The following is a 17,585-nucleotide window of genomic DNA, read 5'->3' as shown; positions in this document are numbered from 1 at the left end:
TAATTTATTTTATTCCATCATGTAGTTGATTGTAAATACTGCAACTATGATGGGGTAACATGATTTGGGGCCCAATTGTCTCTCTTGGGTTATATCACTATACAATGAGCTAATTGTTATTAGTTGAGCTGGACACACCAAATTCACATTTTATTATCTCCAGCAATGATGGGTGATCCTTATCTATGGCACTGTTCACGCTTGTCATGCAGCCCGGCGACGCTCCTCAGCCACATCCTGGCCATCACTAGACCTCAGGTGGCAATCCTTGAGGAGGGTCTTTCATTATATGTTGATGTCTAATAGTTCTAGGGCTGTCCCTTAAAAACTGGCAGACTTGTTTGTTAGTTTTTTGAACTTAGGATCATTGCGGTAAGTCTACTATTTTAAACCACACCAAACACATTCTGCTTTCTTCTTATGCTGGGTTGACTCATATATTTTGTAATTGGGTTACGGAGAGCTACACCTAAGTTATTACTATTATTATCTTTTTATCTATAAGGCGCCACAAAGGGTCCGTAGCTTCGTACACAGAGCAGAGGTCAAATAGAATTTGGCATACAGGGTGGTACAAACAACAGAAACAAGGAGCAATTAAAATAAATTCAGCTGCAAACAGGTGCGCAGGGCAAAGGGGTACAGGAAGGGGGAGGAGGAGGGGTGGGGAGTGAACTGAGGCTGAACATGTGCCCAGAAATGTGGGCACCACTAACAGGGTCAGTGCAGTGATGGCGATGCAAAGGTAAGGGAGAAGAGGAGAACCAAGAGCAGGAGCCACAGGGCCAGGATGCAAAAATGGGGCAGGGGAGCCAAAGGCAACATGGCCAGGAGGAGGAGGACAAGGGGATACAGGGCCCTGCTCAAGAGAGCTTACAATCTAAAAGGGAGGGGCAGACTGACAAGAATCACAAAGTGGGGAGTCAGATTGAGGGGACTAGAATTCTGAGGGTGAGGTATAACACGGTTATTGTAGAAGGATTGTGAAGAGGGGTAGAGGAGGGCAGGGGAGAGGTCAGACAGAGGAAGGGTAGGCTTTCCTGAACAGGTGGGTTTTAAGGGAGTGCTTGAAGTTTTGCAGGCCAGGGGATCGCCTGATAGAGCGAGGAAGATCATTCCAGAGAAAGGGGCAGCGCAGGAGAAATCTGGAATGCGGGAGTGAGACGCGGTAACCGGATGGGAGGTGAGAGGTGGTTGTTGGCTGACCGTAAAGGGTGAGAACTAGTATGAATGGAGATGAGGTTGGAGACACAAGGAGCAGTGGAGTTAGAGAGAGCTTTGTAGGTGAGGCTGAGGAGCTTGAAAAGGATTCTGTCCATCACTCTACATCAGATGATACTTGGAGTCACGAAGTGACGGTTGATCTGGCCTCTCACTAACAATCCCTGTGGGATTCTTGATTCCTTAAAAAATACTTTTTGCTACTTCATGTAACCCCAATGTTCCTGAGTCTATGACTACCACCTGATCATAGAACACGGGGTTCAGGGCAATATACCTGAAAACAGTTGGTCCCCTAATACCTCCTTTGGCTTAATCTTTCCCTTGCACATTTTAGGCATACTTGCCTAATCTCCCTGACTGTACAGGAGACTCCAGAATGTCAGGTAGTACTCCCAGACTCCTGGGAGAATAGACCTCCTTTCCAGATCCCGCCTGTACACGTGTAAAGAGAGCAGGGCCTTGAAATCATATAATAAGGCCTTGCCGGGTGGGTCCCGGTGATTCACGTCATCATAATGCTGCCCCCTGCTGTGTGAATTACATCATCACATCTTCTGCACTTGACTTTTGACCATGAAAAACTGCATATTTGGCCTAAATATTGGCTTTAAGTATCTTTTCCTCCTTACTCCTGGTGGCTTTTCAGCTCTTACTAGACCATTTTAGATTTCATAGTCACATGTTCTATACATTTCTCCAACCTCACAAGCAATTCTCTTCCAGTTTGGTAACTTAGTTCCCGGGGCTACTTTGTGCCCCAGTGTCACGGTCTGTGAAGAAGTCACTAGCCCGTATTAGTGCAGCCGAGCAAGGAGGAGCAGAGTCTAACCCACCCCTGGTGTTCACCAGGGATCCCCACAAGGGAGTTTGGGCTTCGCTGCAAGAGGGTGCGCAGGTCGCAGTTCTCCGAGTCAGACACCAGCGTAGTAACAGAGTGGACGGAATGTAGTCAATCAATCCGGGTCGGAACCAACTGGGCAGCGATGTACAAAACGGAGATCCGAAGAATGGTCAGAGGCAGGCCGTGAATCAGGAAACCAGAACTAGCAGCAAGGTAACAAAATGAAATCCAAAAGAAAAGTCAGAGGAGATAGTCGGGTCAAAACAGGATCAGATACTGGATAAAAACAAGGTGTTGAAGCTGGGTGAAATCAATATTCTGGCACCTTAATGGTGCAGAGGCTCCTATTTATCCCCAGAGGGCTAACCGGGGGCTGCAACGCCAGGGGCCCACCAGAAGGGGTGTGGCCATCCATCAAAGAGGCAAGACCGTCAGACACTAGAGGGGGAGTGATCAGCCCACAAAAGACAGCTAGCACCCTAGTGTAGTATAAAAAGAATGCAGTGTGTACATAAAGAGTACACAGTCTTGACCTGCCCCATAGATTGGGCAGAACAGTCACCAAAAAAAACAAAAACAGGATTTTCCCACTAGACTCAGAACATTTGACAGACTGTCCTACCTGTTCTTGTCATCACCTATGGCTGCTGGTTTCTTTAGTTGCGGCTTGTCTGGATCCTGGAATTTTGGGGGCCCTATCTGGAAAAAAATGGGTACATTTAGAAAATTCCAACCAGTCCCGATCTTAAATCAATAGGACCCACAATTAATACTTAAGCCTTCCTAAAGCCCCAACATTAAAGTAATAGCATTCCCATTTAATAAATTAACCTATTTCCCTCCCTTCCGACAACCCCAGCAATAAATTAATAGCATTTATGTATAATAAATATACCTATTTCCCGCAACCGTCACTGCCATTAAATAATTCATATTCACATTTAATAAATAGACCTCATGCTCCTCAAACTCAGCCCCACATTCAATTAATAGTCCCCAAACCATCCCATCTTAAATTAATAGTCCCCACTATAAAATTAAATTGCCGCATCACTCCACAATCAAAATAGCACCCATTAGTTAGCCACCAGCTACCACACACACATTACATTGCCACAAGCCCGCTGAGCCATCATACACACATTACTGTGCCCCTTCATCACCATGCTCACCATGCTGTGCCTCTTTATGATCAAACTGCGCCCTCCATGCTGTTTTTGCTCCCCCCCTTCTCCTGGCCCCCATCATCACCCTGTGTCATGCTGCTTTGGCACCCCATTCACCCTGTGCCATGATGCTTTGGACCCCCCCTTCACACTCTGCCATGCTGTGCTCTGCCCCCCCTTCACACTCTGCCATGCTGTGCTCTGTCCCCCCTTCACACATTGCCATGCTGCTCTGCCCCCCCCCCCCATTCACACTCTGCCATGCTGCCATGGCAGTTCACATGCCCTTATTACCCCTCATCTTTCATGCCACATTGTTTCCCTCCCTCTTCCCCAAAATGACAGGCTGCGAGTTTTACTGACCTTATCAGAAATGGCATCTGCTGCTCCTGCATTGCTCATGTAGCTCCTCTGGGCGGCAGGAGTCAGGACCTCACCAACTGTGGGCGGTTCTTCCTTCCAGATAAGTCATGTGACATGACTCATCTACCAACAACTGTGCTGTACAGCGCATGTGCAGAGAGCCACAGTCACGTCTGGGCTCTCTGCACTTCAATCACCAGGCTGTCACACAGGGCCGCCATCAGAAATCGCGGGGCCCAGTACAATGAAGCAGGCAGGGCCCCCCGATGACCACCCCCCAATCCCCCCCCCCCCCCCGATGAACCAGGGCCGTCGTTCCGACTGGGCAGGATGGGCAGGTGCCCGGGGGCCCAGGGGGAAAGGGGGCCCAAGGCAATGGGAAAAAAAAATCCTGTAGAAAAAAAACCGGAAAAAAAAACAACTTACCTTTTGTGGTCACGATCCGGCTCCCTCCCTGGTCCCCTCTTCCGTGAAGGGGGTCGGACTTAGGCGATTGAAAGGTAAGTTAAGGGGGGCCCTAATATATATATAATATATACATATCTATATATATATAAATATTAGGGGAGAGGGAGGGAGAGATAGACTTCAGGCAAGTTTGCGTTCCAAAAGCCGAACTTCCTGTTGCTGGAACGTGCGTTCCACTGCAGAAGTTAAGGGCTGAAGGTACAGTTACGGCTCTGCCCGCTGTCCTCTAGTCCCATCTTTGCTGCTGTCTTCAGCCTGGCTGTCACAGTGACAGCGGGCCAAATAGAGATAGAGTGTAGTGCAGCACTTCTATTGCAGGTGGAGCTGTCAGAGGGAAATAGGGAACCTCTATCCCTAATAATAAATATAAATATGAAGAATTCCTCGGCGCTGTGAAAGTTTGGTGTCAATGTAGTCAGTTTATTAACATACAGTCAGCATACATGGTTCTGGCCGGATCAAAAAACAACAAACCCAATTGGGTATATATCAAAACAAATGGGTGGTAAATAAAATACACAGGTGTAATAGCGGAGGATAAACCTCAAATATTGTATTATTAATATTATTATTAATTTTTATTTATAAGGCGCCACAAGGTGTCCGTAGCGCCGTACAGAGACAAACGAATTACAATACAATGGGAGACAGCACAGTACAGTAAACAGTAAGCACAGTAACTCAGTAAGCTCAATGTACAGCTAGAGAGGGCGGGGAAGGGGGAGGGAGGATCCGCAAACGACGGGGCCCAAGAAGGAGGGCGCAGAAGACAGGGAGACCCCCAGAGGGGGGAGGAGGGAGCGAGAGGGGACGGGAGGTGGAGGTCCCTCGAGGAGGGCTAAGTAGCTGGAGAGCAGAGTTAGAAGTGGTGGAAACAGGAGGAGAGATGGCCCTGCTCAGAGGAGCGTACAATCTAAGGGTAGGGGTAGACAGACAGAGAGACGCAGGGGAGAGAGGGAGAGTAGGGGGACGGAGGCAGAAGATAAGGTAGGAAGTTAAGTGGGAGATAGAAAGGCTTTAAAAAAAACGTGGGTTTTTAGGGCCCGTTTGAAACTGGACAGATTAGGGGAAGTTCTGATGGAGGGAAGGAGCTTGTTCCAGTGGAGAGGGGCAGCGCGGGCGAAGTCTTGGATACGCGCGTGGGAGGAGGTTATAAGGGGGGAAGAGAGGCGACAGTCAGAGGCAGAACGGAGAGGGCGGGATGGAGCATGAATAGAGAGGAGGGTGGAGATGTAGGGCGCAGTGGAGTTGGCGAGGGCCTTGTCGGTGAGTGTGAGGAGCTTAAAGAGGATTCTGAAGGGGAATGGGAGCCAGTGAAGGGCTAGGAAGAGGGGGGAGACAGAAGAGGAGCGGCGAGAAAGGAAAATAAGCCTAGCGACAGCATTAACAACAGATTGAAGGGGAGCGAGATGAGAGTGGGGGGGGCCAGTGAGGAGGAGGTTGGAGTAGTCCAGGCGGGAGATGATCAGAGAGTGGATAAGACATTTGGTGGCATCTTGGGAGAGGAAGGGCCGGATGCGAGCGATGTTACGCAGCTGGAAGCGGCAGGATTTAGCGAGAGAGAGAATGTGGGGGCCAAAGGAGAGAGAGGAGTCGAGGATGACACCAAGGCAGCTAAGTTGGGGGACAGAGAAGATAGAAGTGTTGTCGACAGTGATGGAGAGGTCAGAAGGGGATGAGGTATGAGAGGGAGGAAAAACTATGAGCTCAGTTTTGGCAAGGTTAAGTTTGAGGAATCGAGAGGACATCCAGGAGGAGATGGCAGAGAGGCAGGCGGACACCCTAGAGAGGAGGGAGGGAGAGAGATCAGGAGAGGAGAGGTATAGTTGAGTGTCGTCAGCGTAAAGGTGGTAGCTGAAGCCGAAGGAGCTGATGAGTTCACCCAGGGAGGAGGTGTATAGAGAGAAGAGTAAGGGTCCCAGAACAGAGCCCTGAGGGACCCCGACTGGAAGGGTGGACGGGGGGGGAGAGAGATCCAGAGGTGGTGACAGAGAAGGATCGGTGAGTAAGGTAAGAGGTGAACCAGGACAGGACTGGGCCGGAGAGGCCGAAAGACTGGAGGGTGTGAAGGAGGAGGGGGTGGTCAACGGTGTCGAAGGTTGCAGAGGTCAAGGAGGATGAGAAGGGAGAAGTGGCCCCTGGCTTTAGCAGAGAGGAGGTCATTGGTGAATTTAGCCAGGGAAGTTTCAGTGGAGTGGAGGGGGCGGAAACCAGACTGGAGAGGATCAAGGAGGGAGTGTTCAGAAAGGTAGGAGGTGAGACGGCTGTAGACGAGCCTCTCGAGAATTTTGGAGGCAAATGGGAGAAGAGATATGGGGCGATAGTACGAGAGAGAAGTGGGGTCGAGATTAGGTTTCTTAAGAATGGGGAATACGAGAGCATGTTTGAAGGAGGACATTGTAGGCAACGTCCTTATAGTCCCAGTAATAGTGGGGCAGGGACTGACACAACCAGATGGGCATAGTGGATTTTCCAGAAATGTCCAGCAAATGGTGAAATAGTAAATAGCCTGTAAGTAATGTCCCAGATGTTTAGCATATGTAAGTTCTCCACAAGTGTGGGATAAAAAGTCAATAAATGTCCGTGGCAGCAGGCAATGAATCAAGTCCAGACGGCCTCAACAAGGAATACAATGTGAACTTACATTTGAGGGGAGATGGTCGCCTTCCGATTCCTTCCTTCCTCTCTCTGAATTGGGGTAAGCTGTGATAGAGAGTGTTTGCTGGAAGTCGCGCTGTCTCATCTTCTGGTGCGCGCATGCGCAGAGAGGTCCTGGCGGCCCTGCTGTCACCTATTTGGAACAACGGACCTAGCGGGGGGCTTGGCTAATGGACCCAGCGGGGGGTGTGGTTAACCAGCGTCGGGGCCTACCGGTGGATTGTCCGGCTCACCGGCAGGCCAGTCCGACGCTGAACCTACCAGTATCTTTTTGGATCACGGAGGAAAGCCACACAAACACGTGGAGAACGTACAAACTCCACACAAGCTATGGCACTATTTGGCATCAAACTCATGATCCCAATAATGTGAGTCAGCAATGCTAACCACTGTGCCATTGTATACCCACACGTGTTATTGTGGACTGAAGACACCTGAACCACTTTCCCACAAACAGGTAAACCCTAGCATTACTCCTCCCCACATATATTTATATGCTTTATGCTTAGTTGTATCAGTTTATGCTTTTTTATACCTCAACATTTTTCTTGCTGCTTTGTCTCCTGTGTAGTTTGGTCTAGCCTGGGACATGGTCTGAGTGGATGATCTAGCAGTGTTATGTTGTCCCAATTTGCTGGAGGTATGACATGGTGTGTAGGGTTCATTTTAAAGGAACTGACTCTCTGCAATTCCTTTATTAAAGGACGTCTATTACTACCTGTTTGTACTTTCCTATATTACTATGTGTACTAGGCAGACATGTGCGCTTGGGAGCTCCGGAAAGGATGTATCCAATCAGATCAATAACCCAGAAATGGGAACGTATCAGGACAACTTAACCTGGACACAAGAAAGATGGTTTGCAGATGTAACAAGTATATAAAGTTGGCCACAGATGTTCAGATCCCGTTTAGGTCATTTTTAATCTGCCGTTATAGCATATACAGACTAAAAAATTACCATCTTGTCCAATGAAAAGCTGATGGGATTGGACAAGATGGAATATCCTGTGTGCAGATGACCCCATCAAGATGTGATATGCGATAATCCACTAATTAGTGATGTTGATACCTTTAGAGACCAAATCATCCTGCATGACTACCACAAAACCAAATCTGTTCAGTTTGGCTGTCCATGTATAGGGAGGGCTCTAACTTTTTCTTAATTAACAAAGGATTAACAATTGAGAAATCAGAGATTTCTTTGTCATTAACCTAATTATTGTCACCATAGACCTTGGGGGGAACAGGGCACTTAGCCTCATGTATGAAACTCCCATTGTCCTATAGATTGTAAGCTTGTGAGCAGGGCCCTCTTACTGTTCTGTCTGTCTGTATTGTTGTATTACTGTGTTTGTTCCCAATTGTAAAGCGCTATGGAATATGCTGGCGCTATATAAATAAATGTTGATGATTACAGCCCCCTCCGTATTACTTACCATTAGTTGTTGAGACCGCCAGCGCTATTCTACAGCTCCGCTGTGAGCTTCTTGCTGCACAGACAGGAAGTCAACGCACTTCCAATATCAGCTCTGCATTGTGGGGCTGTCTGACCTCTCCTTGGAACGCTCAGACAGCGCTCCGAAGAGTCTGCGAATTTAGCTTAGCCTCATGCATTTAAAAATGCATGGTACAAGTAACTGTCTCTGGCGCTAGGTGCTGAGAGCGGAGGGTCCACGGCAAATTCCCCCTGTACCCCCTCTTCAATCCAACTCTTGGGACAGCAACATTAGGCAGTGATCCCTTTTCCCTACAGAATCATCACCATCATCACCAGTTATTTATATAGCGCCACTAATTCCGCAACGCTGTACAGAGAACTAATTCACATCGGTCCCTGCCCCATTGGGGCTTACAGTCTAACATAACACACACACAAACAGAGAGAGACTAAGGTCAATTTGATAGCAGCCAATTAACCTACCAGTATGTTTTTGGAGTGTGGGAGGAAACCGGAGCACCCGGAGGAAACCCACGCAAACACAGGGAGAGCATACAAACTCCACACAGATAAGGCCAAGGTCTGGAATTTAACTCATGACCCCAGTGCTGTGAGGCAGAAGTGCTAACCACTAAGCCACCGTGTTACCCATGTTCCAGAATCCTGTTCAAACTCCTCACCCTCACCTACAAGGCCCTCTCACACTCTACTGCCCCTTATATCACTAATCTCCTCTCCATTCACATTCCCTCCAGCTCCCTGCAATTGGCCAATGACCATCACCTCTCCTCCCCACTGATCACCTCATTTCACGCCAGAATTCAAGACTTCTCCCGTGCTGCCCCCCTCCACTGGAACAACCTCTCTCGCTCCGTCCGTCCCCTAATTTGTGCTCCTTCAAACGGGCTCCTTAAACCCTACCAGCCATCCATCTAACCTTCTCCATGCTCGGTCTCATCATCACTCATCATCTCCCCCTTCTCTTTTCAAGCTCTTCTAGTGTTTGATCCCCTCCACTGCCTCTTCTCGGGCCTGCTGTCTGGCCTCCCTTAGGATGTGAGCTCTTATGAGCAGGACCCTCTTCCCTCATATCTCAATACAATTTCTTCTCCTTCACCGTCACTGTAACAGCTTTGCCTGGAGCTATTGGAGTCTTGGTATTACTGGATATTGTTTGTACTGTTTTACCCTGTATGGTCTACCATTTGTATTCTGTACGGTGCTGCGGAAATCTTGTGGCTCCTTACAAATAAAGGATAATAATAATAATAATAATAATAATTTATTAAGCTGCAATGGGGCAGCTTAGTTTGACCAGATGACTGGAGACTGCCTGTGCTATCTCAATGAGCACTCACTTATTCCACCAGCAGTGTGTGCAAGCTGCAAGCCTATCTATTCATCTATTTTTATCTATTTAACTGGGACAAAAACGTAAGTTTTAATACCACGTTCCTCTAATGCTGAACAGTTTTTGTGTGAGGATGCACCAAATGCAAATTGAGTTTCCACAGTAGATTCAGCCAACACTGCAAATGTATAATTAGGCACAGTATACATGAAATATTCCTGCCGATGAGTCCTGAAAGACCTTTGGGAACGTGTCAAGGGATGCCGTCATTTATTAATGTACTTAGATTACAGATCATATGACCTTCCCCCCACCCCAATGAATGTTATCTCAGGAATGAATTATAAACCTTGACTTTGGAGCCGGAATTATGTCAGTCTCTTTGCATGCTTTTTTTTTTTTTTTATAATAACTCAGGTCAACGGGTCAAACATTATCAATCACATGTTACACAACTCCTTTCTTTTTAAACAATGGACTACTATTTCTTTTTATTTACCAGAACAAAGGAAATGTACTTTGCTTCAGTGCTTTAAAAAAAAAAAACCAATATAACAAAAAGCTTTTGCCTTATCACAATAAATAGCTCACACTGAAAGGCGTCTGGATTTTGCAGAAGAAAATGCCTACGTTTTTAAAAGCTGTAGACTGGTAATCACATGCTATATCAGTGTAGAATATATCAGTTTTATTCACACGCCTTTATTTTCTCTACCACTAAGAGGCGCTGTTGCCTCGGATAAAATTGTTTTTTCTCTTTGTAGATTAGAAAATGGGAGGAAGTGGGGATTTTATTTGTGATCTGCAGGATGTGTTTACCAAAACAACTGGATACAAAATTGCAGATCATAGTTGGCTGAGCTAAACGAGCTCAGTGTTAGAAACATTGTATCAGAGAGTGGTGAGCTGCCCTTACTGGGCTGTCATTGGCATACTTTGCAGTCCCCATGCCTCTGAACAGTGGAAGAAGGTGCATTATAAGTTGTGGATCCTTTTATTTAATCAAAGGCACCCAGGGTTGGAAAAGTGTTGGACAACCGAACCTGGCAGCAGCTCGCCTGTCTGCTCATTGGGTGCACATTGCATGATCTACACGCCTCTCATGGTTGGGGCTGTCCTCCCTGTCTGCAATAACCTGGGAGCTAGGGCAGGAAGGGCTGTCTAGTTCCTCCTCCCATGAGTCTGTGGGTTTGTGTGAGAGCTAAGGCAAATAGAGCTCAGGCAGAAGCAGCCCAGGGACTTTGCACAGATTAAGCAGTTTTGGGGTGCTCTTCTGTGCGTGCTGCAAGCAGGGTGTGCCCCCCTCCCCCCACAGACACCCTATGCGGATTATCCATTTCCTGGACCACCTAGGACACAGCCCGAAATTTGGTTCTTGAAGGACTTACCTGCTCTATTGTTACACCCCCCCCCCTCCTCCTGGACATATCCGAGGGAACCCCTAATTCTATTCCTATGAACAAGGGTTTGTAACCCACATTTTCGACTCCATGGCGACTGTGGTTGAGCCAATTTTTGGTCTTTCTGAAGATGAAGTAAGTACAAGTTCCTCTTTTACTCCCCCCTCTCTGCTTGTGTAATGTTGTGTTTGCATTATTTTATGTTATGAGTAGTAATGTTTACTACGTGGTTAGTAAACTATGTCATTGATTGTACACCTAATTTCTGCACTGTACAGATTTAGAGGAGATAGAGGGTCTAGGAGAATATATATCATTGGCCTGTTGACCCCTCTGTAATTAAACCCCATTCCTTTGATCGTTTGGAGATTGCTGTAATTGTGTCACCTGTATGAATGCTGGGTACTGTCTCCTGATTAAACAAAAATGGTGTTTTGTAAACTCACTGGCCTATGTAAAGGTTTCATTAGTTGCAGTTCAAGAAGTTTCTTGATCTATTGACCTGTGCTGGTATGATTAATCTGTGATGGGCTTTAATTTGCAGTGTTCCAGTCCATAATTGGGCCGTGTAATACAATACCAGACAAGGTTTACCTGGATGAACTTAAATGAACTCTCCAAAAACCGAGCTGTCATTTATCAGACCTCACACATGGTTTCCCTAAGAGGTGCAGAAGCAGCTGTGTTGATCTCAGTGTACCAGATTCCCTTGCTAGCACATCATACAAATCCTCTCTTTCTGCCCCTTACCTATCCATAATCTGATATAACTGCAGCATATGTGTGTGTGTGTGTGATTCTCCCTAATAGGTGTGGGATTGGCCCCGTCTGGTAGAGCCTGCAGCAATATTGAGTTGAGCTGGTGTTTCAACATGGCACATCTCACCAGGGGAGTGTCAGTATCACTCCCTCAGGATGCTGGGTGTGTGATTACCTGGGAATTATAAATCCGTGCTCTCCACTGCAGCTGATGTATAATGCACAGTATATGTGCTGTCAGTCTGGAGCCCAGATATTATTCTGCGCAGGTTAAATCTCTGGCATTAACCAGGCAGCATAGACCAGATAACTGGGTGTGGAGAAGATTGGTACATTCCTTCTACCAACATGGGAGAATTTAAGAAACATTGTCTACATGTTCAGTATCAAAATAACAAGACACATCTTTCATCCCTCCCTATGTGTACAATATGTTTGTTAGAGTTATTTTGATGCTTCCCAGTGAGCGTGTAGTTAAAATGCTATGTACAGCTACTGCGTATGGAATTTATATGTATTTTAAGAAAATAGTAAAAAGCAGGGGTGTGTGTGGTTTTATATACATATACCAGCCCACTTTTGATGTGTGTGTATATGGTGGTATGCCCTACCGCTACTTCTCCTGCTGCCTTCATTGTATAACTGTCAAATTCCATTTACTTCCATTTTCCAAGTCTAAAGTTCTACTTCGACATATATCTATATTTTTTTTGCAGACACATTATTACAGTACATGTGTGGAGTTTGTATTTTGTCCCCGTGTTTTTGTGGGTTTCCTCCCACAGTCGAAATCCATTCTGATAGGATAATTGGCATCTGGCAAAACGGATCGGAGTGTGTTTGTAATTTAGACTGTAAGCTCCAATGGTGCAAGGACTGATGTGGATGGTTACATGATCTCTGTACATTACTGCGTGATATAATTGGCACTCTATAAATAAACTTTATAATTCTCAAATTATTAGTGGTAGGCAAGACTGTCAGGACAGGCTGGGAATTGTAGTCCCACCGTAGCCAGGGAGCCACTGATTGCCTATGTCTAAATTTAAACATGCGATCAAACGTGTGCTGCTAGCGTGGCTTGTGGATTGTGCATGCATCTCTGCATGTGAAGGAATAGGAGATGTCTTGCTTAGTACACTAGTTTTAAATACTTTATAATGTGTGATCTGGAGGCTGCCTGGATTTGAAAATCAATAAGATGATCTCTGTGGAAAGGAATGACCTCTCCTCCTTTGTATCTTTTATCTTTTTTTTTTTTTCTCTACTGTCAACCAGGCAGTGGCTGGCACAGAGAGGAATGCAGTCTTTCTGCAGCAAAACAAGGCTGAATTCAGGAGGAATAATGCTTGAGACAATTCCTCGATTTAATGAATATATGTTGTCCAGAACGAAACACTGGAGGATTCATTCTGCTAGTGCAATTAGGTTAAGCTGCCCTCATGTTTGCTTCCTGCTTGTAAGACTTGCTGCAAAAGTCCTTCTTTATAAAGGAAATGTGTTCTGCAGTAATCGCCATGGGGAATGCGATAAGAAATTCCACAATAGCTATGTTTTCTAAGAACAGCACGAAAGTCTATTGGTGGTATCTAGTGTTTTTTTTTTGTTTTTGTTTTTTTTTAACCGTTGCACATATATACAGTGTATATTATGTTTAATGATATATATATATAATTTATTATTATGTATGTATATGTTCTCCCTGTGTTTGCGTGGGTTTCGTCCGGGTGCTTCGGTTTCCTCCCACACTCCAAAAACATACTGGTAGGTTACTTGGCTGTTAACAAAATTGACTCTAGTGTGTGTGTGCGCGCGCTAGGGAATTTAGACTGTAAGCTCCAATGGGGCAGGGACTGATATGAATGAGTTCTCCGTACAGCGCTGTGGAATTAGTGGCGCTATATAAATAAATGGTGATAATGATATATATTACACACACTAGCTGATGTACCCGGCATTGTCCTGGTTAAAATCTTTAAGTCATCAATGAGTTGATTGTAACTGTCAACATTTTTTCTTTTGTGCTATGTCATAAAAGATATGTAATTGCCCAATCTTTTTTTTTAAATAAATCTTTCAAATCAATCCATATATTTTTAATAAATATTATTTCAATTTTATATTAAATGTCATCCAAATCCATCCAGCGGAAGGCCCCCTGTGTCAAAGATCAGCCTCGGTGCACCCCAACGGGAAGTCAACCTGGATCTATATGGACCACCTTGCGTTGGTTTCATCCCAATCGGTGCAAGGGTGTCTGACTGCATAACCGGAAAAACAAACAGACCGATAAAAATATATATATATATATTTATATATAGCAGGAAGGACCGCCTATGCCGCCCTGTCTGTTGTTGCTGGGAACCGCCTGGGCTTACTTTGCCACCGTTCCCATTCGTTATCCCAAATGTGCCCTCTTTTGCCGCAGTAGGAGGGGCTTACAATGCTGCCACCACTGGACTCCTATACCGGCATCCAGAACCGCATTCCTTCTGGGTCACTGACACTGCTAGTGTACCTCGTTGCTGGTGTACCTGGGCTGGTAACTCCGGACCTCTTAATATGGATCCCCCCTGGCCTATCACACTGACCAGGGCTGCTGGGTAGCAGGCAGAGCGGTGGTACTGGAAAGGCTTGGGTACAAACCTCAGAGACAGCCGGAGAACGGATTAGATTTTTGGTCTAATCTGCAGATCACAGGAATACAGCAATATTGAAGATGTTTTAAAGCAGGTCTTGAAGCAAGATGTTTATTTGCTCTCACCCTGGTTGAATGTACCAGGGTGATCAGGTCAGATGAAAATCAGAAGAATACATTTCAGTGTACAAGTCAGTGCATTTATACATTTCAGACACAGGCTATTTTTAGCATCAGGATATACTCTATTTACACAAACATGGATTTACATGCATTGCAAAGCTAACAAAAAATTGCGCTTATCTATGAAATTCACTCTGGACAAAAGGCCACACAGTAACGACTCCCTGCTGGGCCTTTGGCCAGAGCAGGCATGACACTTCATCACTAAACTTCGTTAGCACTTCCTGCTATCAGACTTCTTTGCACATGTCCTAATTGGAGGTTTCTACTAGCAACCTTACAAATCCCAAACAGTGACACTTCCATACAAAATACATCCCAATACACACAAGACCACCATCCACAAAGGCCTATTGCATCAGATATATGCATCAGAAATAAGGCATATCCTTTAGTAAGGTAAAAACAGTTTCTACCCTGGTCTCAGAAATAACGATTTCCTATCTCAGAATATATACAATACAAAAAATAAGTGCACATGCAATTATATAAATATGCGCCCTGCGCTATTTCCTTTAAATAAATTCATACGAGAAGTTAGTTATCAGTGATCCAGTATGTGTGTGTATGTATATATGTAATAAAATATATATATATATATATATAATATTTCTTTTTTACACAACTATCTGTCTTCCTAGACGACTCATTTTTTAATACCATGAAATTTACGGATGGTATGTATCACTAGTTAATGTATAGTTGTCAGCAGTATCTTGTCCCTGTGATAATGACAAGCTTTGATTTGTTCTTTATGGCTGTTTTGTATTATAGACCTTGATGTGACTATTACGGTGCCTCTTCCCTCATATTAATGTTGCTGAATGCAGTTCCCAATATTTGCTTTCTGTATAAGACGAGAGGCTGAATATGGTTATTATAAATGCAATAATAATGTGACTATCTTGGGCTCATGCCTGACTGTGTATAAGATCAGTATTACGGTCCTGCTTGTTGGCTATAGAACCCTATTTGTAGATATATTATGATGGTGCGTAATGTAGGTGTAGTGATTATGTCTGTGTTACATACTCCACACACATAGGTCCTGACTCATTAAGACGCACAAAACAAACGTATTGGGGTGTTTGTTTTGTTTTTTCTTTTGGAGATTTCAGGATTTGGGTATATATACATATATACATCTATTCAACTAGAAGCGGATCTGAAGAAACGTCTCTTATTGAGTACTGATCTAGGTAGGCTCTGCTCTGAAAAACAATACATTGGTGGACAGGTACAATATATCTGTAGACTATAAAGTTTTAGCAGAACACACACCTGTTAATAATATGGTAATTAATGACAACTCCACTACAAAAAGAACAAAATGTTTTTCTCCATCCGCCCCCCGTTTATCAGGATGTTAATGTCTACTGTGCATACAAATGTTACTTGCTCCTGATTGCAAAAGCATGTTATAACTTATATAATCATCCGTCATCACTATCACCCGACCTGTAGCTGGTGCAAGTGATACGACTGAAAAATATACGTACCTGAGAGATGCCCAGAGCTTGCCGCGCCCTTACTGTATATTGACTACGGGCATACGCCCCTACCCCTGAAATCGTAGGCTGTTGTAAGATTCCTTTGCGTTCAAAGATGAATTGCATACACTTGCGTTCTCTGGAGTTTAGTCCTTTTTTCTGGGCTTGTGCAATGCAATTTAACTCAAAATGCCGGCGAGAATCACCAGCCAGATCGCAAAATGCCTCTGGAAACGGCGTTGGTTATTTATTTTGGCAAGAATGTGTAATTATTGCGTTATACTTGCATTGAATCTCGGTAAATCCGTCTCTATCTGGCAGGTGTGAAGTCTCCTGTTAAATTGCTGTACAAAATTCAGACCTTTTTGTACAAAATGTAGACATTGATTGCTAAATATTCTGTGTGAATTGCTTAATGTGTTTCCTGAATATGTTTTTCAGATATATTGTTACATTTCTCTGTCCCTTGGCTCATTTCATAGCTTTCTTGTATAGGTGAGAGGCGAGGAAGAGGAGGGGGGCGGGGGGCAAGGGGGATTATTCTGTGAATGAGCATGCTGAGAAGAGGGGTGTTCCAATGTTCTTCTGCTCAGTAGATCATGTGACTGTGGTTGCCATGGTAGTTGCTTAGTAAACTGCAATTCATTAAGCAATGTGAGGAAAGAAGGAGAAAAAGACACCTCCATGTACAGTGCAACAGAGTGATTTTATGTTTAAAGAAACACAAACGCAACAATTTTTCTAGGAATTTCAACTTTAAAAGCAATTGTTTATCTTCATTGTTCCTGTTCTCTGAGCTATAGCAACAGAATCTCGTATTTATTTTTATACTTTTATATATCCATCTGTTTCCAGCCACAATACCAGCAGTTGAGATTGTGGGTAAAAAAAATTAAAATTTACGTTCACACTCAAACTATTTGAGTAATTAAATTCTTATTCTATCTTAAAGGTAATGCAGTTTACTTTTGATGGCACATGACCCTTCCACATACCTCCAACATCTAATTAAATATAAAAAAAAAAAAAAAGCTAAATCAAGACAAAATAAGCCCTGAATCTAAACCATGCTCCCGATCTGTCCAATCCCTCCCTGATTCGGCCAATTGTACCAATTTTCCGGAAAAATCACAAACGCTTTAAAAATGCCCCGCCCCTTTCTGAGAATCGGACAGTCCACCTAAATCGATGCTGTTGGGAGCTGGGATGCCCATTTAGGTGTGAGGAGAACAGTCTGACTCCTCTTCCTTACACAAATATCTTACCGCCCCACTGTCCCGATATCAGGGCTCTGTCCCACCCAGGGACATTTTTGTCCCACGGGTGAAAATGTTGGGGAATGGGAGGTATGTAATGGGCAGTCTAGCACTTTGCAGCCCTCGGGGGGGTGTGGCCACACCATCACATTGTGGCAACGCCCCTTTACCGCAGCCTCACAGTGCTGGAGTCACGAGTTAGTTTCCGACTTGGGCCCTAATCCGTGTGGTGCTTCTATGCTCTCCACGTGCTTGCGCGCGTTTCCTCCGGTTGCTCTGGTTTCCTCCCACAGTGGAAAAAACAAAACTAGCAGCTTAACTGGCTCCTGACAAGTCAACAGCAAACAT

General features: G+C 44.9%; 1 protein-coding gene across 4 annotated transcripts in view; it reads left to right on the top strand.

Moving 5' to 3' along the window:
* Positions 1–10,447: 10,447 nt before the first annotated feature.
* NEDD4L (NEDD4 like E3 ubiquitin protein ligase) overlaps positions 10,448–17,585 on the top strand; it is a 265,091-nt gene continuing 257,953 nt past the window's right edge. The window contains exon 1 of one of the 4 annotated variants that reach the window (XM_075185067.1): positions 10,448–11,046. In XM_075185067.1, coding sequence (XP_075041168.1) covers positions 11,002–11,046 — 45 coding nt within the window. In that variant the 5' untranslated portion in view covers positions 10,448–11,001. The remainder of the gene's footprint in view (positions 11,047–17,585) is intronic. The other 3 variants (XM_075185072.1, XM_075185079.1, XM_075185085.1) reach the window with 3 other exon arrangements.

The sequence above is a fragment of the Mixophyes fleayi genome, chromosome 1 (assembly GCF_038048845.1).
Source record: "Mixophyes fleayi isolate aMixFle1 chromosome 1, aMixFle1.hap1, whole genome shotgun sequence".
NCBI classification, from domain to species: Eukaryota; Metazoa; Chordata; class Amphibia; order Anura; family Limnodynastidae; genus Mixophyes; species Mixophyes fleayi.
This window is presented reverse-complemented; position numbering and strand designations above follow the sequence as displayed.